General features: G+C 48.6%; 1 protein-coding gene across 1 annotated transcript in view; it reads right to left on the reverse strand.

Moving 5' to 3' along the window:
* Window positions 1–3,952: 3,952 nt before the first annotated feature.
* Window positions 3,953–17,982, reverse strand: part of LOC144275574 (carbonic anhydrase 15-like) — a 28,428-nt gene continuing 14,398 nt past the window's right edge. Inside the window, exons 3-8 of the mRNA XM_077834941.1 lie at window positions 14,695–14,865; window positions 14,010–14,170; window positions 12,161–12,253; window positions 8,391–8,457; window positions 7,535–7,701; window positions 3,953–5,788 (exon numbers count right to left, since the gene is read on the reverse strand). Coding sequence (XP_077691067.1) covers window positions 5,573–5,788; window positions 7,535–7,701; window positions 8,391–8,457; window positions 12,161–12,253; window positions 14,010–14,170; window positions 14,695–14,865 — 875 coding nt within the window. The 3' untranslated portion in view covers window positions 3,953–5,572. The remainder of the gene's footprint in view (window positions 5,789–7,534; window positions 7,702–8,390; window positions 8,458–12,160; window positions 12,254–14,009; window positions 14,171–14,694; window positions 14,866–17,982) is intronic.

The raw sequence follows: 17,982 nt of genomic DNA on the forward strand, positions 1-17,982 counted from the left end.
AATAGAACTCTCAATCTCCCTGCTCTTTTAAGTCCTCCCTGCTACCTCCTTTCTGAATCATTAAGGACACCACCACCCTCCTGCCTCTCACTCAGGCCTGTAACCTGGGTGTCATCTTCGACTTGGACCTCTCCCCTAGGTCCAGGCTATGACCAAACCTTGCTGATTCTTTCTGAATAACATTTGTAAGATGCAGCCTTTCTTATCCATCCAGACAGTCAAAATTCTCATCCAAAGCTCTCATCATCTCACATCTCAACTCCTGCAACATTCTTCTCTCTGCCCTTGGCAAACGCAATCTTGTCTTCAGAACAGCATGGGAAAGATCATTTTCATAGCCCGTCACTGTGATAGCGTCATCCCTCTGGTTGTGAGTTCAATCCTTGCAGGGGCCATTTAGGGATCTGGGGTAAAATTGGGGATTGGTCCTGCTTTGAGCAGGGGGTTGGACTAGATGACCTCCTGAGGTCCCTTCCAACCCTGATATTCTATGATTCTAACTAATAATACCATGCAGATTCTCTCTTTGCATCCCTCCCTGGGCTCCCCTTTCTTTATCACATGAAACTTAAGCTACTTGGCTTTCCTACTTTCTAGGCCCTTCACAGTCAATCCCCACCCTCCCTATCAGCTTTCATTCCTTGTTGAGATGTCCCTCACCTCCAGTCGGCCCCTGGTGCCATCCTCGATTAGCTAGTTTTTACGTTTTCAAACAAGCACCTTTGTGCTTTCTCCCATGCTGCTCCTCACACTTGGGAGGGGCTCCCCATAAACATCCACAAAGCTGCCTCATTATCTTCCATCAACTCCTTCTGCAAAACTCTCCTTTGCCGTGATGCCTTCAGAAAAACTTGACAAGAGTTAGGCCACTGGTGTTCAGCGACCACTGCCTATCACTGATATTGTCTCATCATTTCCATGTACCCCCCACGTCTGTTTGTCTGTCTGTGTCTTATGCTTAGATCAAGGAGTAAGTAGCCACGGCAAAATGAATTCCTATCTTCACCCTACTTTTACCAAAGCTCTGCCTAGGGGAGGGGATCTTTGAAGGGGAGCTCTCATATTCTTCTGGATAATCTGCTTTTTAACCAATGTATAAACAGTGGTCCCCATTTTGAAAGTTGGGTTACTACAGTTAGGTGCAGAAATCCATATTTAAGCCCCTCAAGAAGTGGCCTGATTTTCAGAAGGACCCGGCAGCTGCTACTGAAATCCCGGGCGCCATGGATGCTCAGCACCAACAAAAAAATCAAGCAATTTATTTCGTGTCTTAATATGGATGTAGCTGCCTAACTTTAGTCATCCAACTTAGGAAATCTTGCCCTTTTCATTGTTAAAATTTTACACTTCTCTAACACCTTCCTTTGGAAGATCTCCAAGTACTGCATGTATATTCATTCGTTAATAAACCCACACAGCACCACTGTGACTTTTTCGCAGCTGGTGGACGAGTGTCCACTAAGCTCAGACGAGACCTCTAGACTCATTCTATCTGGGACCTAAGCCAGGTTTGGAACTCGGACCTTAAAATGAAAAGAAAGGAAGCTTACCTATGCTAGATCTACCAGCCTCAGCCCTACAGGTCTCTAATTCATGCATTCAAGCTATGAAGCATCTCTCTGACAATGGGCATTTTTAGAGCCGACTGCTTCCCCTCCATAAATCATGGGGCTCTCTGAACAGTGAAAACCAATGATGGGCAGGGAGTGAAAGAGAAAGCCCTTCCCCAGGGAAAAGGCTCAGTTGAAAGGACTGGGTGGGTGCAGGGGACAGGGTTATATGCACTAAAATTGGCTGACCTTTTCCAGAGCAAACTTTAGACTACATTCATTTTTCTCCAGTTCTAAATTTAAACCTGCAATTACTGAGAATAAAAGGAAAAGTTCAGGCTCCTGAGATCAGGTTCGCTCTTTGCAGAAAAGCTAGGGACCTCAGCCCTCTTTGTCTGTTAACCTCGGGAGGTCAGGTGATTTTTATCTCAATTGGTTTTTCCTGCTCTAAACAGCTCTGACATTTACATTATGGGGAGTGCACAGGAAAGGGGCTATTAGAGAGACGCAGGGATGCAGATAATCTTAGGTTTATTTGCTCGGGATTTAGTTGCCCAAATCCCATTGAGAGTCAGTGGGCTCCCTTAGGCTCCTAGGGAAATCCCAGCCATTGTACCTGTCATTCTGAAGAATCCCCCAAACAGGTTTGCAAATCTGACACACAAACTATACTCTGGGTTTCCTTCACCACTAAAATGCAGCCAGCTCTGGGGTGAAAGCAACAGCTGCTACGCATGACAGTGCTAGTTAGGACAGGACATTTAAAAATAAACAGAATTTCTATTCATTCCTTCCCGCCCCCAGCCATTGTTCTGTCTCTTGGAAGGTGATCTAGGTTATTATTTCCAGAATTCAGGAAGAGACAAGACTAAAGTCTGAAATTTCAGGGCTTAAATTATGAACGTCCCCATTCCCTTTCCCTTGGCACCCCCAGTCCCTGTCCTCAGCAACGAAAGGCAGCAAGGAACAGAAGAGCAGATCTGGCAGCCAGAGCTGTTTTGGCAGGTACACTTTCATTGCATTTCAGTCATTTTAGCCCTAACAGTTTCCTCTAGAGGGCGACCAAGTGCATTCCTCCTGCCGGACCACAGGATTCACCATGTGGAGATGTAGGTCTTGACAGCAATAAAAAACAAGATGAAGGCTGGCATGGACAATTTGTCTTATACTCCCAACAGTACCTTAATGGGAGACTGAAAGGCTGGATTCCCCTCTCACTGACACAGTGTGAATCAGGAGTGACTCCAATTAAATCAGTAGATTTGGTGTAAACAAGAGGAGGAATCAGGCCCTTCAACTCAAAGTCTCATGCCTCATCACCCGTAGGGAACACTTAGCCCATGGGGAACACCCTGCGGGAATGTCCAGAAGCTACAAACCATCTGTGGATGGTGTCCCCCAGGCTTCCTCCCTGACGCATGGGTCTACACCTGAACTCAGCTGCGTTGCAGTTCCATTTCTCCGACAAGAGAATACTCAGATACTATCTAACCTTCTGTCCTGTGCTTTGAAACAAAGGCTAAAAAATCCAGACCTGTTCATAGCGAGACTGGGGGATGACAAATTCCTAGTGCTCTAGGTGCCAGGGGCCCAGATAAGGCCACCAAGCCTTCCAGGAAGGGGAACTGAATTTTCATGGGGGAAAAATGAAACAAAAAAAAACGTTGGATAAAAAAATCTTCCCGTCTTTTTTTTAATCCATCACAGTAAGGGAGGTGGGGGGAGGCACAAGCCCCTGTTAGATTGAAAAGTGCTAACGGGTGAGTCTTTGATCCAAAGACTATCCCAGGCCCATGTAAAGTTAATGGATGTTCCAAGCACTGTTACAGACTCAAATGAGGGAGGCAATTAAGCCCGTTTACGTAGAAGAGACACCTACAAAAAATGGAGAGACCACCCAAGGCACATGGCAGGATGGAGCTAAACCGTGTGGGCTGAGGGGTTTCCCTGGTTGCAACCGCAGAGAATAGAATATTGGTTTTGCTGCCTGTGTATGGTAGAGGCAGGAAGCCAGCAGGAAGTCTGGAGAAGCAATTCTGAGCCGGAGCCTGGGCTGTCTGTTTCTACTGGGTTCAGGGGAAAGGACTTTGGGCACATTTTTTGTCACTAAACAAGATCACACCCAAGAATAAACCTGACTCACATACTGATTTTGCCTCCTAATGGAAACATCCCCTGCAAGACCTCGAACACTGACGATCAGCTAGAGCCAAATGGGGCAACCCCCCTCGGCAGGATGCTATGGAGACGCACAAAGTATCAAATGGAAACAAACAAAAAGCCAGCTGATTCCGACCAGAGATGTAAGAACCCTAGATTTATTACAATTGCATTTTGACATCATTTAAACATTTCTTCTCATTCAATAGAAAGCACTGTGTGTGTCATATCATCTGTCACTCCAAGTATAGCGCAGTTGGCAAAACCAAAGGGGTCACATTTGTAAATATGCCGTTACTGGATGTAAGGATCCAGTCCTGCAACGCCAGTGCTCAACTTTAAGCATGTGAGGAATGGGAGAGTTAATGGGAGGTCACATGTGCTTAAAGTTAAGTGAAAGTCTTGGCAGAATCCAGGTCTTAGTTATTATTTTTTAAACTAGCAATGAACATTCCTTCTCCTTTGGTCCCTCACCATTGGCTCTTAAGCAAAGTAGACTATCATGGGATAAGAGAGAAGGTCCTCTCATGGATCAGTAACCGATTAAAGGGACGGAAACAAAGGGTAGGAATAAAGTCAGTTTTCACAGTGGAGAGAGGTAAATAGCAGGGTCCCCCCAAGAATCTGTGCCGGGACCAGTGCTGTTCAACATACTCATAAATGATCTGGAAAAAGAGGTAGACAGCGAAGTGGCAAAGTTTGCAGACGATACAAAAATATTCAAGACAGTTAAGCGCAAAGCAGACGGTGACGCGTTACAAAGGGATCTCGCAAAACCAAGTGACAGGGCAACAAAATGGCAGATGACATTCAATGTTGGTAACTGCAAAGTAATGCACATTGGAAAACATAATCCCAACTATACATACAAAACAATGGGGTGTAAAATTAGCTGTTGCCACTCAAGCAAGAGATCTTGTAGTCATCGTGGATAGTTCTCTGAACATATCTGTTCAATGTGCAGCGGCAGCCAAAAAAAGCAAACAGAATGTTAAGAATCATTACGAAAGGGATAGATGATAACACAGAAAATATCATAATGCCACTTGATAAATCTGTGGTATGCTCATACCTGGAATACTGTATGCAGATCTGGTCACCCCATCTCCAAATTGATTTATTAGAATTGGAAAAGGTACAGAGAATGGTAACAGAAATAATCAGGGGGATGGAACAGCTTCCATATGAGGAGGTATAAAAAGACTGGAACTGTTCAGCTTAGAATAGAGTCCGCTAAGGGGAGATGTGATCAAGGTCTATAAAATCGTGAGGGATGTGGAGAAAGTGAAGAAGAAATTGTTATTTACCCCTTCACAATACAAGAACCAGGGGTCACACAATCCAATTAATAGGCAGCAGGTTTAAAACAGACCAAAGGAAGTACTTCTTCAGACAACGCACAGTCAACCTGTGGAATTCATTGCCAGGGGGCGTTGTGAAGGCCAAAAGGATCACTGGGCTCAGAAAAGAATTTGAGACATTCACAGAGAATAGGTCCATCAATGGTTATAAGCCAAGATGGTCAGGGATGCAACACCCCTGCTCTGAGTGTCCCTGAGGCTCTGACTACCAGAGCTTGGGACTGGACGACAGGGGATGGATCACTCGAGACTTGCCTATTCTGTTCATTCCCTCTGAGGCATCTGGCATTGGCCACTGTCAGAAGACAGGATACTGGACCTTTGGTCTGGCCCAGTATGGCCATTCTTATGTACCCCCTGCCAATCTGCTTTCATTTCATTCATCATTTTCAGTCCTGTGGCTAGAAAATGATCACAGTGTGGAAGCACTAATTTGAAGAAATCATAAAATAATCACAAACCATTCATGACAAAGAAGGGAGGGAGTCGGGAGAGGGGCTTTTAGGAGGGGCCTGAGAAGTGGGCAATCTGGAGAGCCAAGAGCAGAGGAAGGAGCAGGAGGCTGACACTGGGCATGGTACTGCGGCTGATCGTGGCATCTTTGGACGCGTAGACTTTTCGGTTCTTGAGAGGCTGTGGCGGTCGAAAGTTGTTAGTCATTTTCATCAGAGACGCGCCAGTGGCCGGGAAGTGAACTGTGTTGACAAATGCGTTCAGCTGCAGATGTGAGAGACACAGAGAGATTTCAAGCCATTTCATTATGTTCAGCCAAAATACTTTTCAGGCCCCTGTTTCAGCAAAGTTTTTAAGCACATGCTCATCTTTAAATGCACATTTAAGGACTTTCTTGAACGCGGATGGACTTAAACACCTGGTTCAGGTTAAGCACGTGCTTTGCTAAATTGGGGCCTAGGCAAACATCAAAATCCATCCCAGTGCTTCCCTGTGACTCAGGGTTGCTCATTCTTGGACAAGGCTCCTGATACTTGGCATTTTTCTTAAAGACCCAGCTCCTGGAGTCAAGTGATCCCATGAGAATCTTGCTTCAGGAAAAAAAAAAAAAGTTTAATCTAGTTCTCACAGCTGTGGAGAAACCCTTGAAAACAGGACTCGAGTTCACCCAGCAGCTTGGAAACCAGCAGGCCAACACCATGAACCCCAGATTATTGTTTTTGGAAAATCTTCTTATATTTGAGGCCCAACGGATGGCTTTGGAACGCACTTGGCTGGCCAGGCTGTGCCTGCCTCAGGGAAGCTGGGTTTGCAGAGCAGCACTGAGCTAGGAGAGGAGGACTTTCCACCAGTCTGCCTGTTCCTCTTGGAATCAGGAAAAGGAACCAGCAAGTAATCTGGGGCACCGCTGCCCACACAGCCTTTGCCCAGTGTTCCTAAGAGGGAACGTGCCAGGCAGCAGGGCAGTGTACCCGGAGCACAGCTGGCTGAACTATTTGATCTGAACAACCTTTGTGGCAAATGTAGCTCACTTCTGGGAATTTCTGGCTACCCGATCCCCAGTTTATTCAGCAGGGTTTTGGTGGGGAGGTTGCAAGGATGTTTCTGGAAAGACTGGGGGTGGAGAGCAGCTTTTCTGTTCCTTTGATTTACTGTCTGGCTTAGTTAATTTGTTCCTGGTTGCTGATTGCCGCTGGCAGGCAATGTGCACTATCCATGTATGATTTTTTAATGTTGCCTAGTGGTCATGATTGATTAAGTTGCTAGAAAACGAGTTAGTTGTCAGGGCCCCTAGAGCTTCTTGTGCAAGTGATTTATTATTGTTTCAATCTACAGAAATAAAACGAAAAGTGGCTACATAAGTCACATCATTGTTGCTGCAGCCATCCAGTTAAGGAGAAGAAACGACTGTATTCACTTTCCAGCACAAACCAGTGAAAATGACATGGGACCTTCAGAGCTTGAAGCATGAGCTAAACAACTGTGAGCTGTGACAGGCTGCCATCTTCTGGGGACACAACACGCACACTGACAATTTGGTACACTGGCAACTGCCCGATACTCACTGAAGAACAAATAATATTACGCTACTAATCACAGCAGGAGGAACTTCGTGCTCTTATTTTCAAAGATAATCAGCGTACGCACGGGAGGCGGGGTTTGACTCCCCACGGGTTGCCCAGCCCTGACACACAGAATGGTGCAGAGTACCGTCCCCAGGAGGCGATGCACCAGGTCGGAATTGCAAAGCCTGTATTGCTTGGATGCTATTTCCCTTGGGAGCACATGTACTTGAAATTGTTATTTGTGCCCATCTGCAATGGGTTTCAAGTCCAGCACCTGCAGCAGATGGTCCTGTGTGGTATTTCAGTGGGCACGGATGGTAAGAGGAGACAACCTGAGCAGGATCTCTGCTCCCTGAACCGCTGACCAGGAGCTGGGAATGGGAAGGAACTCTGCATACTGAAGACCCTCTGCTGGATTCACCAGAGAGCTGTGACGCACTTTTACCTGAGACTGGCTGATAAGAATGGGCTCCTCAAACAGTGTCCAGACGACAACCTCTGCGCAGTCCGGGGTGGTCAGGGAGCCCTGATAGCGGTAGTACTTGGACAGATTGGCCATGCTGGGAAGAAGGTTGTTCAAGCAAAATGTGGATGCTAAATCCACAGAATCCCCTTGAGAGAGAGAGAGAGAGAAAAACCATCAACATTAAAGCCCACCTGGGGGATGAACGACTTGGAAGAGCTGACACTTCTAAAGCTACAGTGGGCACCATTCAACCCTGCCTCCCCCCTTGCATCCTTTGCCACCACAGATGCTGCTAGACTGCCAGGTGCAGCAGCAGCATCTTGGCTCCGCCTGGCAGACCCTGTGGAGGCTGCCCTCACTGCTCCTCCACAAGTCAGTCAACAGGTAACAGTGTGAGCATGTGGCAGGAGGGCATCAGGCACGGCTGACATGCTTTGCTCCTCCCCTAGCATAGAATGAGAACCCAACATGGCATCAGCAGGTCATTGGCTCAGACAGCCCCAAACTGGCCCTGGGTTCCAGACTTTCCACACCATGCATGGGCCCCAGGAAGCCCAGTGCCACTGATTCTCAAAAGGAGCTGTGCACAGCAGAGCATCCTTGAATTAGACAATGGGCAGGCCATGTAGTTGGATGGCAGTAACATACCTGTGCCCACATTGTGTTAACCCACCGGGAACTACCCAGTTACACTGGGGCATGGAAATGAGTCAAAGGTCCTTGAAATCAGTGACTGGTGCCCCTGCATATCCCCTTCCCTCCTGCTTCTGGGTTCCTCTTATCCTCTATTCTGCCTGCCCTGGAGTGGAGATGACAGAGGAGCAGGAGGACTCACCTTGACGGGAAATGTTCTTCAGGCCAGCTACAATCGTGTTGTAATTGGAGTTATCAGCATCCGACACCTGCCAAGCATTACAGAGGGAGAATGAACGACCGGCCAAGGGCAGATCTCGAGGATTCTATTTACAAGGTGAGTCCAAATGGTTCCAGACAAAAACTGGGTACCTGGGAACCCAAGTGCGTTTGCAGCTCTTGTGGAGAGCAATGGGTGTCTGGACACCTATGCTTGTGCTGTGCTTCCCCACCTTGGACTACGATGGAGATTTTTATTCTACAGCACCTGCTAATCTCAAAGGATCCAAAGTGCTTACAAACTAACGTGTGAACTATACAGTTGGCTCACGTCCACCTTCACTGAAACTCAGCCACCTGCGAGGTGTGCGCAATCATTGCTCATCAACACGCAGCGACTCTATCCAGCAGTGAATAATAGCATCCTGCAGACGCTGCAGGAGTTCAAAGAAGGCTGATGTCAATACCGAGGGTGAATTGGGCCATGGCACTGGAGTTAACACCCACCTCTTACGAAACATGCCGTGGGATCTTTAGTGACATTTCCCACATGAGAATCATAGAATATCAGCGTTGGCAATGACCTCAGGAGTTATCTAGTCCAACCCTCCTGCTCAAAGCAGGGCCAATCCCCAACTAAACCATCCCAGCCAGGGCTTTGTCAAGCCTGAATTTAAAAATCTCAAAGGAAGGAGATTCCAGCACCTCGCTATGTAACGCATTCCAGTGAGGATGCTTTAAAACTTCCTTTACATGCCTATTGTAGATTTCACTACTGCTCCCTAAGCCGTGCCCACAGTGAGCTGCTATTCTGCAAGGGGAAGCGATACAATAGAAAGCTGGGATGTCAACTTCAGTTCTTAAATGGTAGTTGAATGCTGTCTGCTCAAGCTGTCAGTCAAAACTGCCCTTTCTCTGCCCTGATCAACAGCGGAATGTGGGGCGTATTTTTAAATCTCCAAGATTCGGTATGTTTTTCAGTGACAGCTTAATGGGGGAACACTTCTGCAACCATGCATTGCAGACAAAACTGCAGACAAAGGCTATGATGGGATAAGGATCTCATTCTGATCACAACACAAAACCAATCTCAGGTTGCTAGGTCGTAAGCTCCTCTGCAGGGCGGGCGAGGTCACTGTACCAGACAACATCCTGATCACTATCCTATCCCAGCAAACAGCAAAGTAGGTGACTAGGGAGGCCCCCAGCAGACATGAAGCTCCCACCCCAGCATGCTGTCAGGATAGCTGGTGGGTTAAGCATCTTTGTGAGACGTGATGCTGGTTTTCATCTCACCGGTACACAACAGGGTCACAGCTACCAGCAGAGAGGCAGAGAGAGAGAGAGAGCAGTAGGGAACCAAAACACTTCTCTTCCTATGCACCTGCTGTACAGCCAAATGTCATGGGCTCAAAACAAAGCCAACAAGGCTGAGAGAAAGGGTGATCTCCTGGTTATAGCACAGGACTGCAAGTCAACAGACGTGGGTTCTATTTCTATGTTGCTAACTCTGATTCACAAGGTGACCTTGGGCAAATCACATCGCTGATCAGGGCCTCAGTTTCCCTGCCTATAAACTATGAATAATAATCCCCTTCATCACTAGTGTTTCAAAGCACTTTGAGGTCTGTGGACAGAAAGCACTATAGAAACACAAGGTTTATTATTATTAAAAAGACTTTTTTTCCATGCTTTGCGTTCTCCCCTTGGAGAGAACAGAAGCAGCTTTCTAAGTGCAGTCACTGTACGTAAATATTTGCACTCCTTTCCTCTTCCCTTATCTCTCACACACACACTCCTAGCTCCAGATGAATGGCTCTGCACTGACATAAACCACACAGGTTCGCTGCCACGTCAGCTAATTGAAGTTTTCCCAGAACCCTTAAGCTATTGCGTGTGACTTTCTTTCATAAGCGGCATAATGGGCAGTCAGGAAAGCTATTTTCAATGGTGTTTACAGGTGTCTGGAACCCCAGCTGCTAACACCTTTGTCAGGAGGGGGATATCATATAACTGATTCACACAAGTCTGATTCAGCTCTCACCATTCCCCTGTACTTTGGAGAGCTGGTTCCAATGTGACCTGGACTCCAACCACCCTGGCTTTGCACAGTTCATATCCAGGGGAGCAGGGGAAGAGAGCACTGCCCCAGCTGCAGCAATGGTCTCGCAAACCTATAACCTCCCAGCTGACCTCCCACTACCTATCTGCTTAACTTTAATTTTTAGTCTTTCAATAGTATTCTTTAAGGTTTATAAAATCTTTTGGACAGAGAGAGCAATCCGACTGGCTGATGATCTCTGTTACGGCACACGTGGCAACGTAGAAGGTTTTGTCTTCGGTGCACTGCACCTTTATATTTCTAGACATCTGCTGGGCTCCATTCAGCTGCACAAGAGACACCCACACCGTGCTCTCTCCTGGAGACTTTAGTTTTGTTCTTTCTTGTTTTATTGCTGCTTCTTAATAAAAAAATCAGAAGTAATTTAGACTATAAGTGTGTCGATACTCGGTGTATGGAAAACATAACTTATGTAATTAATGGACCAAAACCTGCAGTGATCAGAACTCAGATACAGTAATGCTCCTGCAGGGTTCAAGTGATTTATTGAGCCTGGAACATTACTTGCAACCCAGAAAAGGCTAAGTGTGTGTGCTCAAGCCTATTCTTTCTGGAAGGAAATGATCAATAGGGTCCATCTAACCCCACGGCCCCATCTGATCCCTCTTTATGCATTCTAAGTCATTTTTCACTCTTGGGCACGTCAAACTGCAGCAAAAAGCACATGGTTCATAGGAGCTGCAATGACAGCCAGAAGGTGAATGTTGTCAGTGACTTTCTGCACTCTAAGTGGCCTGGCGCTGGAATGAGCAATGGGGGAGCTCTCGGGATGGAACAGCCTTTGAACTAAATGAGAACTTTGCTACATTCTAGGCAGCTCCCGACAGCAGCACAGCGTTGGTGGGAGAGCTGGGTGAATCAGGCTGTGATAAAATACACATTTGTCCATTTGCTTTACAAAAACAGGGAACCCCTGTGACTGCCTCAAGATGCCACATTTGGTTTAGCTGCAGTGCAATTCAGTAGTGATTTCTACTCTGTCCAGAGGGTTCATGTTCTTGGGTTATTCTTCCGTTGGGGTGAATTTCAAACCTTTCCCTGCTGCATTCCATTGGATGCACTGGGCACAGAGGGCTGTATTTTCCCCTGTCCCCTGGCACTTGATGCACCAGTTACACGGTGGATTAAAATCTCAAATCAGAGATTAAACCAGTAGTTACCACTAGGGTACAGTAAAAACAGTGACTTTGAAGCAAGCCACAGACGTGTTTCTCGGGCCTTGCAGGCACACAGCCTGTGACCTGAGGATTCGCAGCACCCCTGAGCTGTGGCAACCAGACCCCAGGGCACTGCGGGAGTGTTTCCATCAGCTTTGGAGGCAAAGTGCCATTTCTGGTCCTGGTTAAAGGGGCTGACTTGGCAGGGTCAAGGGTCTTTAGACCCAGAGCAGGTACTCTCCGGGCAATGCCCTACCTACATGCCCCAGCCTGCGAGTCTCTCTCTAGACTGATGCCAATGATACAAGCTGGTGATGTGGCCGCTCAGCACAGCACAGGATGGGATCTCCAGCAATGGAGGGTTTGTTTATTAAAGGGCTTAGAATGCAGGCTACTCTCTGCCACTTCCTCAGGGTAACTCGGAGGAACCTGGCAGTGAACGTGCAAGCCAGGGGCAGGGCGTTTTTGACGTACCTTGTACAAGAAGCCCAAGACAGCCAGCCCATTCGGATGCCCTTTGGCCTCGCTGAAGGTTTTGTACTTGGTGTTCATGTGAACAACGTGCAGCTAAAGAGGAAGACACACAGAAGGAGGGTGAGACCTGTTCCAAGCCATTGTGGTATTTTACCCCATCAGTCACAGGGACAGCAAACGGACGCTCAGCTCTCCCCTTCCAGCGCCCTTTGTAGCCAACAGCGCACACAGCTCCTTAACGCTGTGGGCATCCACAGCCCTGACACTAGGGGCCCTTCACACCACTCTGGAAGTGCAAGAGGGCCTTAGCATAGGTATCAATGACAGTCACGCTCACTCTGAGGCCTCTTTACGCTGCCAGAGTGCCATAAAGGGCTCTCAGTGCAAAGCAGAATCAGGCCCTCGGTGTTTCACGGCTGCATTAAAATGTCATTCCCTCCAAGAACAGGAGGGTACTGGAGCAGTTGCGCTCAGGTATTCCCTGGCTACCTACTCCCCCTAGGCATGCACTCTGCAGAGACACACCCGTGCTCATTCATGCACCCCGTTGTACGTAGCCTCATAATCACCAATTAATATACGGCTCCTAGAATAGGCACAAACTCCGGGGCTGGAGCTCCAGACGCCAACTTTCCAGTGTGCCGGTTTAGCTGACTGCTCAACCCCTGGCTCTGCCACAGGCCCTACCCCCACTCCACCCCTTTCCGCCCCCTCCCCTGAGCCTGTCGTGCCCTCACTCCTTCCTCCCCCGCACCTCGAGCCTCCTGCACGCTGATCAGGAGGTGCAGGGAGTGAGGGGGAGGTGCTGATCGGCGGGGCTGCTGGTGGGTGGGAGGCGCTGGGAGCAGGACTGGGGAGCTAATGCGGGGCTGCTGACATATTACTGTGGCTCTTTGGCAATGCACATGGGCAAATTCTGGCTCCGTCTCAGGCTGGGGTTGGCCACCCGTGTGCTAATGGCTCATTAATGACCAGGAAACAGGTCCATTCCAGTATCCTAAAGCCCTTAGCAGTTTGCCCAGTCAGACAGTTTGAAGGGAGGGATATTTATCACCTTATAGCTCCAAACAGGATGGGCATCTTGAGTCAAGTGGGAAGGATGGGGAGGAAACACTCGCCCCTCATGAAAAGGTCGCCATTTTTAAATGAACCATACTGAATGTATTCTGAGCATGCGTCCCAGCAATCTCTGTAGCTGCAGGATCCCACGCCCCACTCATGGGACAGACTCCGGTGTGGAGCAGCTTAGCCTCATGGGAGTTGTCGTACAGGTGCCTCAGGTGCCGGTTTTCCTCTATGGGCTGGGCTCCTCACCCGAACTACGTCTCCCATGACGTGCCGCGGCCTGGCGCATGGCCTCCCTTCACTCAGAGGGGAGACCGTGCTGCATCGCAGAAGGTGTCGTCCGACAAGGGAACCAGGCCTATAAAAGTGAATGGGTGCATGAGGGCACCTGAACGGCAACTCCCATGAGGCACTGTGGCGGCATTTCAGAAAAGAAATATTTTGGTTTACGATTATTCACTGAAACTTTGAAATTGTCCGCGGAAAGCTTCAATGAAAATGAATATTCATTCGTTTTTTCATTGAAATTTTCCAGGGGGACGGGGGAGGATATTTTCCAACCAGCTCTGCCAAACACAAAATCCAGAGAGATGTGGGTTCACCTGGGGTTTGCTGAACCTAAGATACACACATTTAGCTGGGATCTTTTGCGGTTTGAGTGCACAGTCTTAATCATGATCTTTGTCAGCAACAGGGGTGGAGTTCTCAGCAATATGCTGCTGTGAACACTACCGCTACTATGAACTACAACTCCCATGAGGCATGACCACCTCTCCCCACTTACCTCCATGGGGAATTGGTCTCCATCAATGGTATGCTCTGAGCCGTTCCCCTTGAGGGTCCCCCAATGGAAGTGGAACTGCAGGGCTCGGTACTTCTCAAGAAGAATCCCAATGGTGATATTGATATGTTCGCTCACAGACTCGCCTTCCAGTCTCATCATCGCTGTAAATGGGCCAGAGCGAAGTTACAGAGGGAAAACACATGGCTGCAATCCCACCAGCCTCACCCAGGACATCGGTGACCTCTCATGTACACAAAGCAGATGGGGTAGAGGTGGCTGGGAGCGTGGGAGTGAATACATGTGAATGGAGGAGCACATAAAAGAGTCCAATCAGCCAGCTCACACCTCTATAATTTCCATGCAGCTGGGCAAACCTCAAGGCCATTCTTCTCGGGCACAATGCATTCTCAGGTTAATAACAGAGCCAGATGCAAGACTGTGAGCTTCTTTGGGCAGGGATCATGTTCTGTGTTTGTCCAACACCTAGCACGCACCATGGGGTCCTGGGCCATGACAGGGCTCCCAGCTGCTACCACAGTAGAAATAATAAATACATCATACTGAAGGAAATCCTGCAACGAGTCAAGCTCACTGATCCAGCCCTGGGCAGTGCAGCTCCCTGCGGAAAAGAGAGTTTGAGGGGCCAAGGAAGGAGGGAGAGAGGGAGTCTGGCACAAATACCCACCCGTGTGCCCGTTATTCATGAGCTTCCACTTGCCCGGCGGGGCCTGGTCGTAGCCCTCAAAGAGGATGTCTCCTAGGTTCCTGTCCCTCTGCACTTTGCGCCTGTCAATGTTAATGGGCGACTGGTTATCTCCCCCGCAGCCTTTTGCCAGATCCTTCCAGTACCTGGGGCCTGGAGAGAGAGAGAGAGAGAGAGAGGGAAGGGGGGAGAGGGAAGGGGGTAAAACATGGGCCACATGGGGGCAAGCTACCACAGAGTGAAGGGTCCTGGTGTCGTCATGTGAGGACACCAGCAAGAGGAGGCTTCCTGGGGCGCGTGTTAAAATGGAGCTGGGTTTGCCAAGGGCTCCTGGCTTTCCTGCTTTAACCGAGCGAGTGCTGGTAAACGCAGCCCGTCCGCCCGCGAGCTCTTTCTGGCCGCAAAGGACACAGCACCCGCCAGCGCTTTCATTAGCCTCTCCCTCCATGCACCCCCCCCACGAGAGACGGCCGCTCGCTTAGCCGACCTTCGTGAATATTAATGAGCCGGGTCTTAGTCAAGCCTCATTCATAATTCAGCAGGATTTCCTCGCTGGGCCAGGGCCTATATTTAGCCTGACAGGCAGCCCCTGCTCTCTGAGCTAGTAGTTACAGTCCCTGAAGAGCAGGTTCTGCTTCCCCGAGTAGCTTCCTCGCTGGGTTTGGTTTCTTCTTCCCCCCGCTCCTCCCACGTCTCCCCTGCAGAGGTTCCCCGCGCCCAGCCGCGCCCATCTCAGCCCCACCCCTTTGCCCTGCTTTGGCCGTCCTTCCCCGCCACACACAGCTCCCTCGGACACGGAGGCCTCCCCGCCCTGGCTGGTTGGGGCTGTTCTCTTGGATCTATGCACTAGCAGCCATTTGGATGACTCCACAGCCACCACGATGGTCACCTGTAAGCCTGAGGCCTTCGCGCCAAGGCAGCCGCAAGCCTTTGTCCCTGCTTCACTCCCCTGATAAGCCATCGAGATGGAGCCGAAGCCGCCCCGTGAGGCCACGAACACAAGAGTGTCATTGGGCTACCGCAGTCACCACGATGGAACGTGGAGACAAAAGGGGACAGGTGCCCAGTGATCGAAGAACCATCACACCACCACCGGTGAGCCCAATGGCAGCAAATGGCTGGCTCTGCTGTCTACAGCTGTAGGCTGCCAGGGAGCTGGGATCGTTTCAGTGGAAACCATGGTGAGTAACATTAATCTGCGAGGTGCGTAACCTTGTAACGAGGAAGGAAGCCAGACAGTCTCCCTGATCGGTAATGTTTTGGCTGCTGAAATCCAGCCACTCCACTTTATAATGAGCGGCACAATGAACATCTGCTTTATTGCAGCGGCCCAGAGTCTGGGAGGAGAAGATGCCACAATTAAAGCAGAACACTAAGCCAACACATCAGCAGTCCCCTCACTCGCCACGTCAGCTGGAGCCCAGGAATGAGGTCACTGAGATTTGGCTGTCTCTGAACCGCATGGGGAGTCAGGGCCTTACTCCTGTCACTGGACAGTCAGGAAGGCACTTGGACACCCATGGAGCAAAGCGGCTGGGTCCTTCCCTTTTGCTCCACACGTGATCAGCATCAGGCACTGAAACAGCATTCCAGAGGGAGTGGTGCTCTTAGCCCCATTTTACAGATGGGAAACAGAGGCAGAAAGCCACTAAGTGACTTTCCCAAAGGCCCGCAAGAAATCTGCGGCAGATCAGGGAATTGAACCATGGTCTCCCAAATCCGAAGCTGGTGCCCAAACCACTGGGCCATATTACTGCTCACGCATAGAAGGACTGTGAGGAGCAGGCCAATTTGTCTCAGTACAGATGTGTTTCATTGATACGACCAAGAGGGATAGGATGGAGGTCTATAAAATCATGAATGGTGAGGAGAAAGTGAATAGGGAAGTGTTCTGTACCCCTTCACGTAACACAAGAACCAGGGGTCATGCAATGAAATTAATAAGCAGCAGATTTAAAACAAACCAAAGGAAGTACTGTACTTCTTCACACAATGCACAGTCAACCTGTGGAACTCATTGCGCAGGATGTTGTGAAGGCCAAAAGGATAACTGGACTCAAAAAAGAAGTAGAGAAGTTCATGGAGGATAGGTCCATCAATGGCTATTAGCCAAGACGGTTAGGGATTCAACCCCATGCTCCAGGTGTCCCTAAGCCTCTGACTGCCAGCTGCTGCTGGGACTGGACAACAGGGGATGGATCACTCGAGAATTGCCCTATTCCGTTCATTCCCTCTGAAGCACCTATCATTGGCCACTGTGGGAAGGCAGGATACTGGGCTACATGAACCCTTGGTCTGACCCAGTATGGCCGTTCTTATGGTAACATGTACTAAATGGCATGCTTCAAAAATCACACTAGTCCTTACAGGGCCACATATATGCCAGAAATAAAATACCGCACAGATATACATATAAGTCCTCAAAGAAGTCACTCTCATGTATAAGTCCAATACCGGCACATAAAAGGTACCCTCTTTACGTACCATTCCCATGGAAGTTACCCATTTCAGTTATACTTTATATTAAGACTCCATTTTATAAATAGTTTATAAAGCATTAATAAATGATTCATAGATGTTGTAAGTATGTTACAGACACGAACAGTATGTGTGATAGATGGTTATCAGCACCTCATTCAGAGCCATTAGAAATAGCTATAAGCCATGGTTATAAACAACCTGCTGATCTATTGAACTCTAACAATTGATTAATCATTCATTTACATATTTATTGAGATTTTTAACCCTTTATAAACTATTTATAACCGCTCCTTTAATATCAAGCGTGACCGACATTTTAAATGCATAACTATATTTAAGTATGGGTAAAGCAATCCGTTTATTTTCTTGGTGACATCGCGAAGAGCATTTCTCACCTCTGAAATGTAACCGTCCACCCCACGCTGTGTTTCCCAGGCTCTTCCGAGCACAGAGTTGGGCGGTGAGCCTACATGTCAGAATGCCAGGCTGACGTTTCATATCGCATCTCTGTTTTCTCTTTTGGGTAGCAGGATATTGAACAATGTTGCAGACTTCTGGCCTCCGCTGAGAGCCTGGCACCATTCACACTGCTCAATAGCCATTTTCTATTTATAAATCAAATCTTGACCTCAGCAAAAATGGGGAAGCCGAGTGCAAATGGATCCTTTCCCTCAGCCTGGCCCTGCAGTCCTCTGTACAGGGGTCCCATTCCAATGCACCCCCTGCTGTCCAGGGAAGCTCTGACCACACGCTTCCACAGCATTCTGAACGTGACACTGAAAACCAAAT

This window comes from Eretmochelys imbricata, chromosome 15, assembly GCF_965152235.1.
Source record: "Eretmochelys imbricata isolate rEreImb1 chromosome 15, rEreImb1.hap1, whole genome shotgun sequence".
Lineage (NCBI taxonomy): Eukaryota > Metazoa > Chordata > Testudines > Cheloniidae > Eretmochelys > Eretmochelys imbricata.